Source organism: Lissotriton vulgaris, chromosome 1_1, assembly GCF_964263255.1.
Source record: "Lissotriton vulgaris chromosome 1_1, aLisVul1.2, whole genome shotgun sequence".
In the NCBI taxonomy this organism is placed as follows: domain Eukaryota; kingdom Metazoa; phylum Chordata; class Amphibia; order Caudata; family Salamandridae; genus Lissotriton; species Lissotriton vulgaris.
The window spans coordinates 2,134,347,023-2,134,365,942 of NC_141685.1; the positions used below are offsets into that span (position 1 = coordinate 2,134,347,023).

At 45.0% G+C, this 18,920-nt stretch overlaps 1 protein-coding gene across 3 annotated transcripts in view; it reads right to left on the bottom strand.

Moving 5' to 3' along the window:
• The window catches only part of RAB3IP (RAB3A interacting protein), a 388,930-nt gene that overhangs the window by 78,679 nt on the left and 291,331 nt on the right, over positions 1-18,920 (bottom strand). For all 3 annotated transcript variants that reach the window (XM_086921989.1, XM_086921972.1, XM_086921980.1), the window contains exon 6: positions 18,665-18,868. In XM_086921989.1, coding sequence (XP_086778115.1) covers positions 18,665-18,868 — 204 coding nt within the window. The remainder of the gene's footprint in view (positions 1-18,664; positions 18,869-18,920) is intronic.

Sequence of the window (18,920 nt, forward strand, 5' to 3'; positions counted from 1 at the left end):
AGCCACAGACACTATGCTCCTCGTACCGACCTATCTCCCTGCTCAACGTGGAGGCAAAGATACTTGCGAAACTCCTGGCTAGCCGCCTGACGGCACACTTGCACACCCTGATACACCCAGACCAATCAGGCTTCATGCCACATAGGAGCACAGCGATGAATCTGCGGAGGGTGCATGGGGTCCTGGCGAGAGCACATCTCCTTTCCAAACAGGCAGTCATCCTATCCCTGGACGCCAAAATGGCGTTTGATCTTGTGGAGTGGGAGTACTTATTTGCAGTCCTGGCCCGCATGGGCTTCGGCCCGAAATACATAGCATGGGTCCGGCTACTGTACAAGTCGCCAATGGCACAGGTGGTCGCGATTGGTCACATCTCGAAGCCCTTCCCATTAGGACGAGGAACAAGACAAGGGTGCCCGCTATCGCCCCTACTATTTGCGCTGGTGCTTGAACCGCTGGCCATCCTGCTTAGGGCAACGCCACTGTTTCGGGGACTCACTTGGGAGGACGGGTGGGAAGACAAAGTGTCACTGTATGCAGATGACATGCTGATCTATATGACCGATCCCAACGAAGGTATCCCTGCCCTGTTGACCCTGTGCGACGAGCATGGGAAGGCGTCTGGCTACACCCTAAACTGGTCCAAATCTATAATCTTCGTACTCAGGGGCCCAGAACCGACACTGCGAGATGACTGCCCCCTACAATTGGCGTCCGGCTCATTTAAATACCTGGGCATTGTTATCACCACTAATGCGGCGGACTTTTATAACGCAAACCTGGTGCCACCTTTGGCACGTCTCCGTGCAGACGTTAAATACTGGGCCACCCTGCCATTAACCCTCCTTGGATGAGCAGCATTATACAAAATGATGGCTCTCCCTAGATTTCTTTATGTGTTGGAGAATACTCCTCATGTGGTGGCCCCACGCTACTTCCAACAAGTCGCCGCACTTGTGTCTGCTCTACTGTGGAACAATGGCCCAGCTCGTATAGCTCACGATAAATTAGTTAAAAGCTGGAACGAAGGAGGGATTGCACTACCCAACCTTCAATTGTATTATTGGGCCTCCCAGCTTAAGATAATAAATCAATGGATCCACGTCCCGCGGGGGGACCCCGCATACCAAGCGGACTGGTCACAGTTGGGGACGGACGGCATGCTCGCGGTGCTATACAATCGCGCACGGGCCCGGAAACTGATAGGTCCGACGTTGCACACAGTATCCCTATGGCATGCAGCACAGTCACGACTCGGGTGGCAGGGGAAAATTACAAACATGACGCCATTGTGGGACACGAAATCGCTAGGAAACTTAAGAGCCAGTAAGGGTTTCGCACAATGGGACCAAATAGGAATTTCGGTTGTAGGAGACCTTTGGGATAAGGGCTCGGTGGTCGCATTCTCACAATTGCGGCAACAGTATGGTATGGGGCCCACTGAAACATACAGGCATGTGCAAATCCGGCACGCCCTACTGCACGCAATCCCTCCTGACACAACACTCCCGGAATCCTCTCCACTGGAGGACAGGTTGCTAACTGACTTTATGGAACAGAAGGCAACCTCCCTTACATACAAAAAACTAGTTAATAACCTGCCGGACCCCACACAGAAACTCCGAGAGAGATGGGCGGGGGAACTAGGGGATATGGACGACACGGAATGGAATGAGGCGTTGGCCTCACCAAGGGAGGTGGGCATCTCAGCTAGGTTTAGGCTGGTTCAGCTCAAGATCCTACACCGCACCTATTATACCAGAACACTTTTGCACAGGATACAGAGGACACCACACCCCTTCTGTCTCAGGGGCTGCGGGGAGGAGGGGACCCTGCTTCACACACTATGGGACTGCCCATTACTCCAAGAGGTATGGAAACAGATTATGCGAACAGTCTCCCAGGCCCTTGAGATATCGCTCCTGCCTGAGCCCCGCAAATGTCTGTTAAACATTTGGGATCCTACTGACCTGAACAAATATGAACAGTTGTGGGCCACGTTAGCTATGACAGTGGCAAAAAGAGACATAGCGCAAAAATGGGGTGCTCCGGACTTGCCGACAGTGTCGGGCTGGGTTAGAAATATGGACCTCCTCATGGTGAGGGAAAGGGCAGTGTATGTGTTGCGGGCCTGTCCGCGTAAATGGAATAAAGTATGGACACCATGGAATAAATATAGGGGAGAACCATGTGACCCGTTGCCGGAGGATGAAGATCTGGAATCAGAGGAGGAAGACGATTAAGGGGGACGGACTGATATGAGACACTTTGATTTGTGTGGGGGTGGAGGGAGCGGCAACTGTAAACTCTGAACCAATGTATGGGCTCTATGCAGTGGATGACACCAGTATATGAAAAGGCGCAACTTTATACGGTGGTGATGACATTAGTTAAGTTCTTTTGTAGAAATCATTTTCTCTCCATACGTAGAAGTCACTGAGAACTAACTGCAGTTTTTAATAGGTGGGCGAACTACGAACTGGACCGGAGTATGGAATGTTGAACTATGCGATTCTGTAAGGAATTCTATGCAATTCTTTCCTCTTTATATGTTATGAAAATTAATCTTGTACACCAATCTGTCCTGTAATTTAACCATCTATGCAGACATACTGAGACAATATGTAACGGATGCAAACAGTGAAAATGACGAAAATAACTTCTACGTCTATTTGTCAATAAAGTTTTTCAAAAAAAAAAAAGGTGAAGGTAGGAAATCTTTTGGTCAGTCTAGGACTTAACCCTTTGGAATCTGGACACTAGGAGTGTTAAGCTACTCGGGGGCACCGGAGTGCCAGCGTTACCTCACCCACAGGAAGCAGGTGCAGTGGTGCCAAAGTGTGTCGGGATTCTGCAGGAGTCCGGATGGAGCCTTGGAGTGTTGATGCTGCAGGCGACCTGATGTGAAGAGTTCCGGTGGATCCAAGGGTGGATCTGAAGAGGTGAAGACCTGAAAGCAGAGGGGACAATGTGCACAGTCACTAGCCAGTGACCGGCGTGGCACCAGGAAGGAACCAGGCGTTGTCGGGTGCCAACAGGTGATCTCGTGAAGCTTGTCTCTTCAGCAGCGTGGACTAGGCGACGATGACGACGACCAGGCGTCACTCACGAGCTGTCCCACGTAGGCTCTAGTTAATGGCGGTGTCGGCTTCTTGATCGGAGCAAACAGACCTTGGCTAATGCAAGCCACGCAGGAAACAGAGAAGGCTTCTCACTCTAACCAGCAAGGTCAGAGGGGTTGCGGCTTTTAGGAGCAGCAAGGGCCAGTCTGGAGCAACTAGACCAGCGGTGGAAAGTTGTTGTTTGGTCGCCAAAATGGCCACTAGCCAACGGACTAGTAACCGGATAGGCGCGTCGAGTGGAACAAAGCAGGAGGCCCCACGCAGATCTCGTGAGAGCTGGAGGGCTGGTCCTTGGTGCAAATGTAGCTCGGTGGTGGAGCTTCTCAAGACCCCAAGCACAGCGATGAGGGTACCTCAGGGGCTGCGCAGTCAGCTTCTTGTGGACTTTTCAAGAGGTCCGGTCCCACGTCTCAGGTCGACTCCACTCGTCTCAGCTTAGCAGGGACTGTGGATCTGGCTGTTAGATGTCTGGGAGTCTGGTTCTTGTCAGGCTCTGGGCTCGGGCTCCGGCAGGAGGCAGCGGCAAAGCAGTTGTTGATTGCTGGATGGTGCCTGTATTCACAGGGTAGCCACTCCTTGGCCACAAGGGAGATTCTTCAGTCTTCTGAGCAGCAGAACGTCGAAGGTCCAGAGTTTCTTCTTTTTGTAGTCGAATTTCAGGCTAATCTGCCGTCTTGGGACTCAGCTCCTACTTTTAAACCAATTCTAGGGGCTGGACTACCTACTAGGTCCCTCCTATGGTTGGGACCAGGAAGGGGGGTGGTTACACCCTCTTTGCTTTGTCCAGTTTCACGGCAGAGCTGGGGCTGGAGTGCCCCTGCACCGGTTTGAACTGGCCTATGCACGGGGACACCTTGTGTGCCCCGGGCATGTCTGATTCTATTCAGCCCTACCTAACCAGATACACAAAATCCTGTCTGGGGTGGTGCTAGCACCTCCCAAGGCAGGAAACCCTTTGTCCAAGCCTCCCTCGCTGGAAGGACTCCCAGCAGCAGGAGGTCAGACTTGTGTGTGTGATGGCAGCATCCATTTTGAAATGCTGAGGCTCTGTTTAACTTTAACCGGGGTTCAGGTTCTGTACATGTCGTGTCCCTCTAGAAGGGTGGAATGCTACCCCCGGCGCCAGAATTGGCGAGGGGGTAGTATTCCAATTCGTATGACACCTTACTCAACATGTTTTGATAATGTCAAACCAGAGTTAGCATTTAACCGCGAGGTTCATAATGCACTTAAGACTATATGGTATGACGCTATCAGGAAACAGCTAAAGGACTTGGTTCCGAAAGCTGCAGACAAGCTCAGCTCATGCTAGAGCACCATCTCACACATAACCAAGCACTCTGCCTCCAGGATTGATAAGGCCTGCCATAGGAGTGACTTCTAGGTTACTGTGTGTCCTTGTATGTGTTAGATATAGATACTATACCTAAAGCAAAGGGTGATTACACCTCCTTGCCCCAGCTGAGTGATCAGCCAGTTGTGTCAAATAGTCAGGCCAGGGGTGGCACAATACGTGCTGCAGCCCCTGGTAGGCCTTGGATGCACCTATGCCCTGGGTACCTAGGGTACACTGTACAGGGGCTCACAAGGTGATCCATGTTCCAATTGGTAAGGCACATAAAGTGCCTTGGCATAAATTTAGAGAGAGAACAGCAGGCTGTGGGTCTGATTGGCAGGCCCACAGTCACATTAAGTCATAAACCAGTGAAGCAAAAAGCAAAAATTTGGGGTGACCCTAGGATAGCAGACCCTACTCTCCTACAGGTGAGACCTAAAAAAGGGGAAAAAAAGGAAAAGAAAGAGTGAAAGCAGAAAGATATACAACTAGTTATAGGGTCAGGCTGAGATCTCAGGACTTATTAGATATTTGCTGCAGCAACTCCCGTGCTACTAGGACATTGCAGAAGATGTGGAATCATCCTTTTACAAGAACTTTCAGTTTATTATGCTGTGCAATCATCGCCTGTGCCTCCTGTTCCTTAAACAAATGAAGCATTGTGACAAACTCCTTCCACATTTTGGCAGCTGCTTGATTGCCTTAGTTAGAATCGGTTCTTTTACACTGTGAGCTCCAAAATCGACTAATTTCGTCTGAGCAAATTTCCAGTTTGGAGGTTTCTAATGTTGGTTGGGGGCCTTTTGAAGATCTTCTCTAGCATCTTTAGGGTGTGAAAGCAGGATGCAGTAACGGCGTTGATTTGAGCGGTCATGTCCAGTTTGCAGTTGATTATTCAGAGGTTCCTGGCATTGGATTTTGGGGTGGGCTTGAGTTTGGCCAGCTACCAGTAGGTGTCCCATGGAGAGTTGTTCTTGCTGAAGATCATTACTTTTGTCTTGTAGGTGTTGAGATTGAGAGAGTTGGCTTTCATCCAGTTAACAACTTCGGTCCTGCAGGTGGTGAACTTGTTTCTTGGATTGTTGGGCTTGCGTGAGAGGGAGAATATAGGAGTTGCCAGTGATCATATATGCGTTGAAGAGGGTAGGGCTGAGCAATGATTCTTGAGTGACTCTGCAGATGAGTTTGAGGGCTTACGAGAAATAAGGTGCCAAGCTGACAACTTGTATTCTATCCATTAAGGAGCAGGACCAGCAGAGAGTGGATCATTTGAGGTCAATGTTGTGCAGGCGCTGGTAAGGCTAGAGTGTGAGACCACTTCAAATGCTGCAGAGAAGTCCAGAAGATCGAGGGCTGCTGTGTCTTCACTGTCAAGGGTCATGTGGATGTCGTCTCTGGTGATGCTGTTTCTTTACCATAGTTTCTGAATTGCAGGATCCTAACTGATAGCCATAAATGTAGAATAGAATAGAAAATGCATCCCCCATCCTGTGGTTGTCAGTTAGAAACCACAGAATGGCAGGATAATAGATCTAAAGGCCCAAAGTAACTATAACCAAAGAAGTTATGTAGTGCTGCTTGGCCTACCGCTAGATTTTATGTTATTTTTACAGTAATTCCTAGTAGACTTATGTATTGACCATGTAGGTAGCTGCTTTGCAAATTTCTGCGAGAGGAACATTTCTCATCTAGACAGTTGTAGACGCCATGCTTTGTATGGTGCTCTAGGCGTATCAGAGAGAGGCTTGTTAGCTATTTGATAACGAAAAGGCAATAGTCTGTTTGAATGAAGCTAAGCTGTAATTGACAAACAGCAGGTTTGTCTTGTGAAAATATTTATTCTGTCTAAATAATATCTAAGGACTTTCCTAACTTTGAAAGAGTGAAGAGATCTCTCTGCTGGCGAAGGGGTATTAATAAAAAAAAAAGCACAGGTAACAAGATTATCTGATTTATATGGAACTGTAGGTAGAAAAGAAGGGCGTGTTCTAAAGCCTACTCTATTACAGTCCAAGACAGGGTTTACTGACAAAATACCTGGAAATTAGCTATCTTTTCTTGCAGAAGTGACTGCAATGAGGACACCATTCGTTTTTAATAGAAACAGTTTTAGCTTTCTTTGTGTGGGAGGATGCCTTGTAGGAGGAAACATCTCTTTCAAGCCTTCCAGAATTTTGTTTTATTACAAAAGCTGTAAAGAAAGACCTTTGGGACTGACTTTCCTGTATGCCATAATGGCTTTGGGTCAGACTTTAATTGAAGAATACTGACGCCTCGATTGAGCCAGATGTAGTGATAAGGAGTTGTGAAGTGACCCCTTTTTGGGTGGTCAAACCTGGTTTTTTATTTAGTTTTTGACTCACCTGCTAGTAAACTTGAGCCCTAACACTGGGATACCACTATCCAGTGACCAGTGTATGTGCTTCGACTTATAAAATGTTGAAATTGGCTTAAAACCGGATTGGTATATTTAGCTTTGCTATAAGCCCATAGTACTGTGTGGAAATACACCCAAGGTATGGAGAGTCAATTGCCAATTGTGAACTGAAGCACCTACAGCCTCATCCACTACAGTGACACTCAAAACATAGCTTCAGGCCTACCATGTGTAGTCGGACTGCAGCAGCTAGAACCTAACTGCACAGGCATGCCAAAACCACAATTCAGGCTGGTAGGAAAACAGTTTTAAAATAATAAATAAATCACCACTAAATGCATCTTGCTGCCTGGAAGCTAGGGTGCATATTATTTAAGAGTGGGACATGTGTGACATTAAAAATGGCCTGTTCCATCAGGAACATTGACACTGATCAAGCTGTAACAGGCACGTAGTAAAAAGTATAGAACTATGACCTGTAGCAGCTACAGACTCCATTTATATTTAATACACATTTAATAAAAAATATTTAATACAAATTCAAACTAATGGTAAAGTTCATATTGTAATAAATATATATAGGGAAAGTTCGCTTTCTCCTGCCTGAAGTTGCTGGATGCTCATTTGCATTAGCTCTCCGGCAACATTCAACCCTGTACTTGGCCAGAATTTGGGATGAAAGAGGTGCGAAAACTGCTCAATGGCCTGAGAGTGGGGAGGAGATTTCTTTCACTGGCAGGAAGACCATTTGGGATGGGCCCAGGAACCCAATTATTTTCAAACAGGCCTGACTTGTCACACGCAAAGGAGAACGCCTGAGACTTTGTCACCATTGTCTGAGGGACACTAAACCCTCTGGGTGGAAAACAAGCCCCAAGACTGGTTTTGAGGGACAACAGAGGAGAGGACTGCTCATTACTCTGGCCACACCTCTGGGTGGGCACATAGGCTCTGCACAAGAGGAAAAGGGCTTCCCCATCTTGAATTTTACGAGTGAGGGGCACGGTGGGATTGTTCAAAGTAGGGTAAACAAAAACTGCTGAAAAAGCGGGTAGGGTGACCCCACTGGTTAGGGAGAGCCCACGAGTCACACTCACCAACTAGCCATTGCTAGGCATAAATGTGTCACCTCGAGGCACCAACTCAGAAGGCTTTCTGCACCTGCAGAAGATCAGAGTGGACTGCACTTGCAGGCTGTGACCTGAGAGGAACCCTCAAGGACTGGAGCTGCTCCTTCCTGTACCCAGGACAAAGAAGTGGCTTCTAAGGGTCAATTGTCTGACTGTGTGGTCACTGATCCACAACAGACTAAGAGGCCTTTTTCCTGGAAGTACCCTGTGGTAATTGGACCCGGACTGGACTTTGCTGTTGGTCTCTGCCTTACACATTGAGAGCCTCTACGTACCCTCCTGTGAGAGCCGGAGGCATAAGAAGTGTACCCATGTAGGCTTTTGGGCACCAGATTAAAGTCTGACAACTTTTAAAAACTTTTCCTCCAGAGCTTGAGGGGTGACATGCAGGAAAGAATATCCGACTGACAGTTCCATAGCATCAAACTGAATCAGTTTCAAGATTCCAGCCTTCAGTACAACAGTGGCAGCTACAATTTCAGCGTCAACCCATTCAGGGAGGGTTTTTCTTCTCAAAAGGTGACAATGCCACTTTCTGAGTTGGGAGTTAGAAACGTTTTCAATCTGTTTGACTTCCAGACTTTCACAGGAACTAATCCACTTTGTGCTTTTTGGCACCATTTTCACTTAAATCTTTTCAAATTATTATGTCTGGTTTACCCTTATTTGATTTTAGTCTTTTTGGTCTAATTTTACTCAAAATATTTCTCTTTTATTTAAAATTATATGAGGAATTATACTGTATTTTGTGTCACTTTCTACTATATATGCACTGCTTAAATAATATACAAATTGCCTTTTTATTAAGGAAGGGGTAGTGGCATAACGATCAGATTTGCCAACTTTGGAACTGTGAAACCAGGTTCGAGTCTCGACCTAACATCATGTGATTCTGGGCAAATCGCGTAATCTCCCCATGCCTACGAAAAATATATGTATCCATCTGTAACGTTACTGGTGCTCAGGAAAAGAGCTCCAACACCTTCGGGTCAAGCTCGTGCTATATAAATCTGAAAAAAAAATCAATTAAGCCAGACTGCTTCGTGTCACGTAAACAAGGATTCAGTACAGGTTTATTTTATTTAATTTGTGTGACATCTAGCAGGCGGTGGCCTTCACCATTGAGGTGGACACTTATCCACCCCAAATATTAATCCCTTTTCTACAGGAAAGATTATATTTCCCCAACAGGTGCAATGTTGTTTAGGCACTTTATTACACATCTCATCCATTTGAATGCATCAAAGCTTCTGGTGAAGGGCCATTAAGCCTCTTTTAGAATTTTCATACAGTTTGAATGTACAATTAGAAGTCTATATTAAATGAGACCAGTTTCCTGCGGAGCCTCTCGGAGAGATGAAGTAGCTCTGGAAATCACAACTGCCTATGCCATGTTGGTGCAAAACATCTTTGCTTTTGGCTTGATTAAAAGTGATGGGATCAAGGGGATCGGAGGAAAGTTGTAGAGAAATTTGTTAGGCAAACTGGTCAAAAGAGCATTGGAAAATAATTTCAGTTCCCATATTTTCAATGCGTAGTTCTGGTATTTTGTGTTTTGACGGGTGGCAAACAGGCCTCTTTGGGGGTAAGGAAAATGCTACTTACCAGTATGCATCTGCTCTTGGCATGCAGAGCTGCAGATTACTATACTTAGCATTAGATCGCCACCTGGTGTTGGTCTTGGATGATTGCATGTTGTTGTCGTCTTGGAAGAAGTCTTTGTAGTCACAAGATAGATGACTCCTCCCTTGGACGATAGTGCGCATGGGCATCAGCTCCATCCTTAGATTGTTTTCGCCATGATGGGAAATTATGGAGTTAGCAGAAGTAAAGAAAAGGCTGTCCATGCGTGTGCATCTAAGTAAGATACAACTGGAACGGATACAGGTCCTGGAAGGGCGTGTAGTAATCTGCAGCTCTACATGCCAAGAACAGATGAATACTGGTAAGTAGCATTTTCCATTCGAGGCATATGAGCTGCAGATACTACACTTAGCATCGATTGTGCAGCAGTGTATCCCCTAGCGGTGGTCACCTGTATCCGTTGCAGTAGTTTGAAAGGGAGTTTTAAGGACAGCTTGGCCTACTGCAGCTTGCTGCTTGGCTTGCACATCAACACAATAGTGTTTAGTGAAGGTGTGTGTTGTAGACCATGTTGCCGCCTTGCATATGTCCTCTAGGAGGATGTTTCCTAAGAAAACCATAGAGGCTCCCAGTTTGCGTGTGAAGTGCGCTCTAGGAGGAACTGTTAATGTACGTTTTGCTTTTTGACAGCATATTTGTATACATTTTACAATCCACCTTGCAATTCCACCTTTTAAGATGGAGTTGCCTTTATGAGGTGGAGAGAAAGACACAAACAGTTGTTTTGTTTTTTGAAAAGACTTAGTTCTTTCTATATAGTAGAGAAGAGCTCTTTTAACATCTAGTGTGTGTAGAGCCCTTTCTGCTACAGAATCTGCGTTTTGGAAGGAATTTTGGATTCGTTCTTAGAACCACTTTGTTACGATGTAGTTGTAAAAATGGTTCTTGTATTGTGAAAGCTTGTATCTCACTTACTTTTCTAAGAGAGGTAATAGCAATAAGGAAAGCTGTTTTCCACGTGACCAATTGCAGTTCACATTTATGTAAAGGCTCAAAAGGGGGTCCCATGAGTCTGTAGTGTAGTTCCTATATTCCCAATAGGCTCTGCGCATTGGAATAATATATTCAGCAGTGTAGACGTAGGACTGAGGTCGACTAGGTCTCTACTGACTATATTAGACTTAAGGTTTGCCAGCTAGCTCAGAGGTCACTAGAAACTTTCTCGAATAAACGAGGAGGAGTTTAACCTCTCTGGATAGACAAGAAGGGATTATCTTCTGACAACCATATAACATGACAACTTTGCTCCCTCAGAATAAGAGTGTATCTCTAGAGTCGTGTGAAAACAATAGACAGCTATTTCACTCAGTCAATTAATTGTGCGTAGTTAGTTTCAACAGAGTGCAGAGAAAAGAAACGGGCGTTTTCAATAAAAGGTGTAATTTATTGAGCAGTCTTCTTTCTCATGCAAGAGAAATTAATTGCCATAATTTCAATACTTAATATAAAGTAAAGTGCGTACAGTAAAAAGAGCATTATGAAATAATACTGTAAAAGCATTGATATGGTTTCTTAGCCATAGGATACTTTAAAAGGGATAAAATATATACATACATATATACATTGACTAACATACTCAACTGGTGCTTTTAAATACGCCTACCCCGGTGTACCTGACCTAAGCCTAATACGTGGGAAGGAGTAAATAAGTGGCAGTTTAAGTTAAGCTGGTTTTGCCAAGAATCTGACTCAAGAATTCTCTTTAAGGATTTAGTCAGCTCCGTACCTGGGTAATAGAATGCAGGTCTGGTATCTCTCTTTCAGGACTCGATATCCCAGCAGCCCGCGAAGGCGGCTGAGAACACCGGAGCTGGATTTCTCGGCAGGAGAAAAGACAGCGTCTCTCTCAGTGCGTCAAAAAGGAGGGGCAGCGTCCGTGGGCTCTCGCATCAGCTGGGCTCTCGGGCAAGTAGATAGCTGCTCGGCTCCAAAACCACCACCGTGTGTTTGCTTAAGGCAACGTTGGTATATTTATACCTGAAAGGTGCCGAGTTTGACGTAAGGTTTGGACATAAGACGTCAATAAAGATGTCACTAAGAACTGACTGTTCCTTTAGTGTTCGCAGGAGTTTAGCGACAAATCAAAACAAAAGCAAATGGGGATTTCCCAGGTTGCAGGAGGTTTGGTGTGTCGAAAGAACTTGTTGTGCTTTCTAGGAATCACGGGAAGTAGCTTCTGCCGTGCTTTGGACTGCAAGGGCTATTTACTTAAAATATGGATCTGATTCTTATGCCATTATAGGGATATTATTGATTATAGCCGTACAAGGGCATAACATAGCAATATTGATTCGGGTTCCTAGATAAACCACAACAAGTCTTGTAAGAACAACGTTTAGGTTCCACACTCGAGAAGGTGGCAACCTGGGTGGGATGATTCTTTTTTATCCTTCCATAAATGCTTTAATTGCAGGTACTCTGATAAGAGACAGATGATGTCTGTTTTGTAAGTATGCTGCAATTGCTGCAAGGTGCAGGCGTATGGATGAATATGCCAAGTTACACCTTTGTAAATGTAAAAGGTAGCAAATGATATTCTGGATAGAAGCATTCAGGGGATCAATTTGGTTATTGTTGCAATAGATGGCAAATCTCTTCCGTTTAGCAGCATAACACGCTCTGGTAGTAGGTCTCCTGGCCTCTTTAATGATGTTCATACAGTCTGGTGGTAGGTTAAGATAACCAGACTTCAGGAGCCAGATCGCCAGATTCAGTTGATTTGGGTCTGGATGTCGGATGTCTCCATGGTTCTGCGTAACTTTTGGTGTGGAACTAGAGAGAGTTCTAGCAGTGTGGTGAACCACGGTTGGCGTGCCCTTGTGGGAGCTACCAGGATTAATTTGAGAGACTGTTGTCTGAGCTTGCGTACTACTAATCGTATTAGTGGTAGTGGCGGAAAAGCGTACACAAATCTGCCGGACCAGTTCATCCATATCGCATTGCCCTTGGACAGCGGGTGTGGAAACCTGGCGGCGAAGGTTGGGCATTTTGCGTTTTTGTGTGTGGCGAACAGATCTATGTCTGGATGACCCCACTTGTGAAAGAATGGTTGAAGAACTTGCGGATATAGTTCCCATTTGTGACTTTGTTGTGTCTGCAAACTCAACAGATCTGCTATCTGATTGTGAACTCCTGGAAGGTGCTCTGCCAACAGATATATGTTTTGTGGAATGGCCCATCTTCAAATGTTCTGTGCGAGCTGGGACAGCTGTAGAGAGTGTGTACCCCCTGTTTTTGTATATAATACATGGCTGTCATGTTGTCCGTCTGGATTAAGACAACTTTGTTTTGTACTTGAAATGTTTTGAGTGCTAAGAATATTGCTATCAGCTCTAGATGGTTGATATGGAACAATTTCTCTTGACTATTCCATTGTCCTTGAGTTGTATGATGTAGGAGATGGGCTCCCCATCCTGTGAGAGATGCGTCTGCTGTGAGCACTAGTTGTGGAACAGGTTCGAGGAACAGCCGCCCTTTTGTCAAGTTTTTGGTGTTCCACCACTGCAGAGAGCGATGTGTAGGGCTGTCTACCAACATCAGGCCTGTTTGTTGACCTTGAGCCTGGTTCCACTGTTGTGCTAGACATTCCCTTAACGGACGCATTTGCAGTCTTGCATATGGTAATATAAAGATGCAAGATGCCATCATGCCTATTAGTCTCATGAACACTCTGGCTTGCAGAGATTGTTGGTGTTGAAAGGCTGTGACTAAGGCTTGAATGCTCTGTATCCTTGCTGGACTGGGATACGCTACAGCTGTAGACGTGTTTATTGTAGCCTCTAGAAACTGATGTATATGAGAGGGTTGCAGGTGCGACTTGGTGTAGTTGATTGTGAACCCTAAGTCGTGAAATGTTTGAATTGTCTGATGTGTGTGTTGGACACACTGATTGAATGACTTGGCTTTTATGAGCCAATCATCTAGATAAGGGAAGACATGTATTTGTTGTCTCCTGAGATGTGCTGCTACTACTGCTAGGCACTTTGTGAATACTCGTGGTGCCGTTGTCACTCCGAATGAAGGACTTTGAACCGATAGTGTTGTCCTTCCAGTACAAACCTTAGATACTTTCTGTGAGCAGGATGTATAGGAATGTGGTAGTAGGCGTCCTTTAGGTCTAGTGTTGTAAGGAAATCGCCTTGTTGCAGCAGTGGGAGCACTTGTTGTAAAGTGATCATATGAAAATGATCTGATTGTATGTAATGATTGAGGGGCCTGAGGTCGATAATTGGTCTTAGTGTCCCGTCCTTCTTGGGAATTAGAAAATACCGCGAGTAAACCCCTGTTCCTTGTTCTTGTAAAGGAACTATTTGTATTGCGTCCTTTTGTACCAGTGACAGAACTTCTTGTTTGAGCAGAGTAAGGTGTTCTGTAGACATTGGACGCTGCCTGGGTGGTATGTGTGGAGGGGATGCTGCAAGTTCTAGGCAGTACCCATACTGGATAATCTGTCTTACCCACTTGTCTGTTGTGATGGAGTTCCAGACAGGCAGGAATTGTTGGGGGAGCAGGGGGAAGTCACTGTTTTGTGGTGGAAGAGGTTTGATTATTGTTGTTACCCCGAACTCTTCCTTTGTTGTTATTCCCTCTATATCCTCCTCTAAAATATCCCTTGTAAGAGGATGTTTGTGCGTTAGATTTGAAGGATGTTGTATTGTCTGCCCCAGTTTGTTTGGAGCCTCCTCTGTAAAAGGAGCGACGAAAGGAACTTTTAGCTTGTGTGGACTGTAAAGCTCCCATAGATTTGACAGTGTCTGTATCCTTCTTCATCTTTTCAAGTGCTGTGCCTACTTCTGGTCCACACAATTGGTTTTGATTAAATGGTTGATTTAAAATGGTAGTTTGCACTTCCTATTTAAATCCTGAAATGCGTAGCCACGCATGTCTCCTAAGTAAGACACTAGTATTTACAGCTCTAGATGCAGTGTCTGCTACATCTAGTGCGCACTTGATTGAGGCATTAGAAATTAGCTTGCCTTCTTATATAAGGTCGTTTGCCTGTGCCTTATATTGAACAGGTAGATGTTCTAGTAGTTTCTCTAACTGATCATACTGAGCCCTATCATATCGTGAAAGGAGGGCTTGTGTGTTAGCTATACGCCATATGTTGGTAGCTTGTGCAGCTATTCTTTTGCCTGAAGCATCTATTACTTTGGATTCTTCGTCAGGTGCGGGTGCCTCACCTAAAGTTTGTGAGTTTGCCCTTTTCCTAGCATTTGACACAACTAGTGAATCTAATGGTAGTTGTCCTTTAATGTAGGCTGGATCTGCAGGTGCAGGCCTATATTTTTTCTCAATTCTAGGGTTTAGGATCCTAGTACGTACAGGGTCTTTAAATAGCTCTGGAGCTTGTTTGATGACCCCTTTAATCATGGGAAGAATTTGAACAGACCTTTGCGATTGTTCAAATGTGTCTAACAGAAAGTCTTCCTCTGCCTCATAAGAATGCATAGCGACTCCATGGTAAATGGCAGCTCTGTTCAACAGGTGACCAAAATCAATGTTATCTTCTGGGGGAGAAGGTTTTGATGGGTATGACTGTGGGTCAGGAATATCGGTCACATCCTGTGGGTTTGAGTACTCCCAGTCTGTATCATCTATAGGGTTTGGAAAAGACTCATCTGTGTCTATCCCTCTCCCTAAACTATACTCATCATCATTTTGAGGTGAGTTTGAGGATAAAAGAGGAGAATGTGGAGAAGATATTTGTGGTGAATTGTTAAGAGGAACAGGTGATGAAGGAGAAGGAAGTATAAGAGAAGAAGGGTGCATAGGAGATGTGGCAGAGTCCTTCGTCTTGGCAGGAACTACAGGTGTGGATGTTGTATCTGCCTTCCTCTTCTTGTGTGGTGTAGTGGATACATGACCTGTCTTTGGGCCAATGTAGATCTTCTTTTGCAGAGGATCTGGTTGGAAAAGGTCTTCACCTTGTGGAACCTTTGTCGGCGCCAATATTTTCGGTTCCGGACGAGGTTGCTGTCTGTCTTTAGCCTTAGGAGGTGTTACAATGTCCTTTGGTGTAGTTTTCGACACCGAAGGTGTTGTTTTCGGTGTCGTAGGCTGTTTAAAAGGGCTTGGGCATATCGGAATCAGGCCTTGCCGGTTTTGGGAGGTTTGGGAGTGGAAGCTGGTCTTGTCGGCTTCGAGGCGTCGGTTGCTGGCTTCGTACCCTTGTCTTTAGAAGTCGACGGTTTTGGAGCCGAGACTTCTTTCAGTTTTGGTGCCGATAGAGCTTGTGGGATCGGCACGTGCGGCTTGCTCAGTACCGAGCTACCGGAAGGCTTAGTTACTTTCTTCGGAGCCGGGCTCGATGGCGGGGCTGTCGAAGTGGTTTTTCGGTCGCGACTGGGCCCCGGAGGCGGAGTGTTGACCTTTGCCGTCGATCTGGGTGCTGTGTGCGGTGCAGGGGCAGTAGTACTCACGCGCTGACCCGATGGTATGGAGTCATCTGAGTCGTCTGCCTCTGATACGATTTGGAGATCATCTGAATCTTCTTCGGGAATGAGCGGAACCTCCTCGTCGAAGACATCCACCGGTTCCGGTTCTGATCTCTGCATGTCGTGTCGACGGGCCCTCCGATCTCGGATTGTTTTTCTTGGATGAAAAGGACGCGCAGGCTGTACAGCTGGATTAGTCGTGTTCTGGCGATAAGCACAGGTTGCAGACCTCGTGGTGGTCACTGTGTGGAAACTTTGCTCCACCCCTGGGGCATCTCTTGAATGGCGTCCTTTCCATGAGGTGTAGGCCTCACGGCGTGGATAGGCCCAACGGCCCACGCCGACGACTGAAATCGAGCTGATGGAGTCGATACGATGTTAGTCGATATAGAAAGTAGTTTGGTAAGTTTTTTGCGCTTCGAAGTACTTGAAAAGTCTATTTCTAGCCGGAGCGAAAAACTTTCGTTCGAATCCAGTGGCGGAAAAAAACAATCTAAGGATGGAGCCAATGCCCATGCGCATTATCGTCCAAGGGAGGAGTCACCTATCTCGTGACTACAAAGACTTCTTCCAAGTCGACAACAACATGCAATCATCCGAGCCCAACACCAGGTGGCGATCTAATGCTAAGTGTAGTATCTGCAGCTCATATGCCTCGAACATACAGTTTTAAAACATGTATTGCAAGACAATCACCTAACTTCCAATCATAATTGTCAATGAAGTACTTGCTTAAAAGGTCTCTTTGATAATTCGGAAGGCTTGGTAGATGGATTGTGTGTATCAATAATTTCCTCTCCAGCCACTTGCGCATCCAGGGATACAGTTATGGATCTAGTGCCGCCCTGTTTGTTCAGGTAGTGCACTGTGATCATGCCGTCTGTCTATGTTAAAATTCTGTCTGTTATTAAGTGTGGTAGAAAAGCTTTCAGTCCCAGAGGAATGGCTTTAAGTTCCAGAATATTAATGTGGAAAATGTGTTGTTTTTCTGACCAAAATCATTGAACAGCAAGATCCTGCAGACGGGCTCTCAATCCCATCGTAGAAGAAACTGCCAGAATGGTCTGGGCCGACAGTTCTTGGTCGATAGGAACACCTTTGCACAGATTGGCTCTCTTCCACACCCACTTGAGAGATTCTTTGGCCTGCACTGATGAGATCAATTTGTCTTCTCAACTCTCTTTCTGCTGAGACCACTGATCTTCCAAACCACTGTTGAACTGGTCCTATGTGAAGATATGCATTGGGTTTCATGGGGATGCACAATGCCATCGACCCTAGGAGGGATGCGAAATGATGCAATGTTGGACATGTGATTCTGGAGAATGGGAAGGACAGTAGGTTGGACGATACGAACACTGGACAAAAGAGTGATTGCACTGAGAGGGGGCTTAGGAAGGATTAAGGCTACAGATCTCCACGTGACTAGAAATGCTGTCTCTCTTAACAAGCAACCACTTTCTCGTGAGCATCTCCTTTTGTATTTCCGTACAATGTATCTTATATTCTTTATAACCATCTGGTGTCCCATGTTTTTGGGTGAAATAATCAGTTATAATATGACTGATGTTAGGGCAAGCCTAATATTGTCAGGTTGATTGGTTTGATTGAAAAAGGAACCAAATATGTCTCAAGTATGCCCAAGAATAAGAGGAGAAGCTGCAAGAGTACTACAGGTTCAAAGTTTATTGACAAATCAAAAATGATTTCATCATCGAGACATAAACTGTCATCCAAAATGTGACCTAAAAACAATAATAGCTGTCTGCTTAGCTCTGAAGATTATATGTGCACTGAGATCACATATTCAATTCTTTTGAGTAAATTCCAACAATATTCACCAGTGTTTTATTGATATTTATGTTAGAATTGTTGGTTTTTACTCACTTCGATTAACTATTATTGGTTTTATGTCACATTTTTAATGGCTGTTTTCTATGTTTTGAAACTTTGATGATAAACTGAGTACTATAGGTTTTAGTAATCTGTTTCTACAGTAGGGAGTTTGTAGCTACTTGGCCGACTAATCCCACCATGCTTCCTAATCCCACCAACTCTTACTAAAAAGCTATCATCCAAACTTTTTAAGAAGTAAAATCCTTCCTTTCTCACCAGAATTCACATTCATCATATATCTATTGACCATATACTGCTAAGTTAATGTCAGAAATATCTACAAACCCCACCTATGCACTGCAACCTCCTCTTAGGTAGTCTGTCTTTAGATGACCGTTTTCTAAATTCCCTTCCTGGCTGGCATTTAATGACTCAACTGACTTTAATCAATCATCTCTCATATGCACTACACAAATATCTCTCTGATGTGGTTATCTAATCCATCTTACTACTTCTCTCCCTTGTGCACCACTTACTATTTTTCTTTACACAAAGAAAACATTTAAAATACTCAAACAGAGGACAATACTATTTCTTCCTATGTACTACTGCCTGTAGAAAATACTATTCTACTTTCTATTGCTATTGATATTCTTTACCTACGTATATGCTAACTTTTCCCTCCTCCAAATTGAAACCTCATTTGGTGAAGTGGTGTTTCCTGTAATTCTCCATTCAGCACGTTATAAAGAACCCTAGGGCTCTCCGTAAACATGTCTTACCTCTTTACTGTCCTTCACAATTGGCTGCATGACACTGAGTTCCTGTTGAGACCCAACCATAGCGCTGCTGGTACTTTTATTCCTCACATGGCCTTTTTTAAATGGCAACTTTACACCTGGTTGATTATCTTTTGTAGGTGATGTTGGTGATGTGGACAATACCAGAGTTTTCAATGCAGCAACTTCAGCTTGAAGTACATCAATCTTTTAAAAAAGAAACCAAAACATTAGTTTTTTAAAGCATTTTCCAAAATAT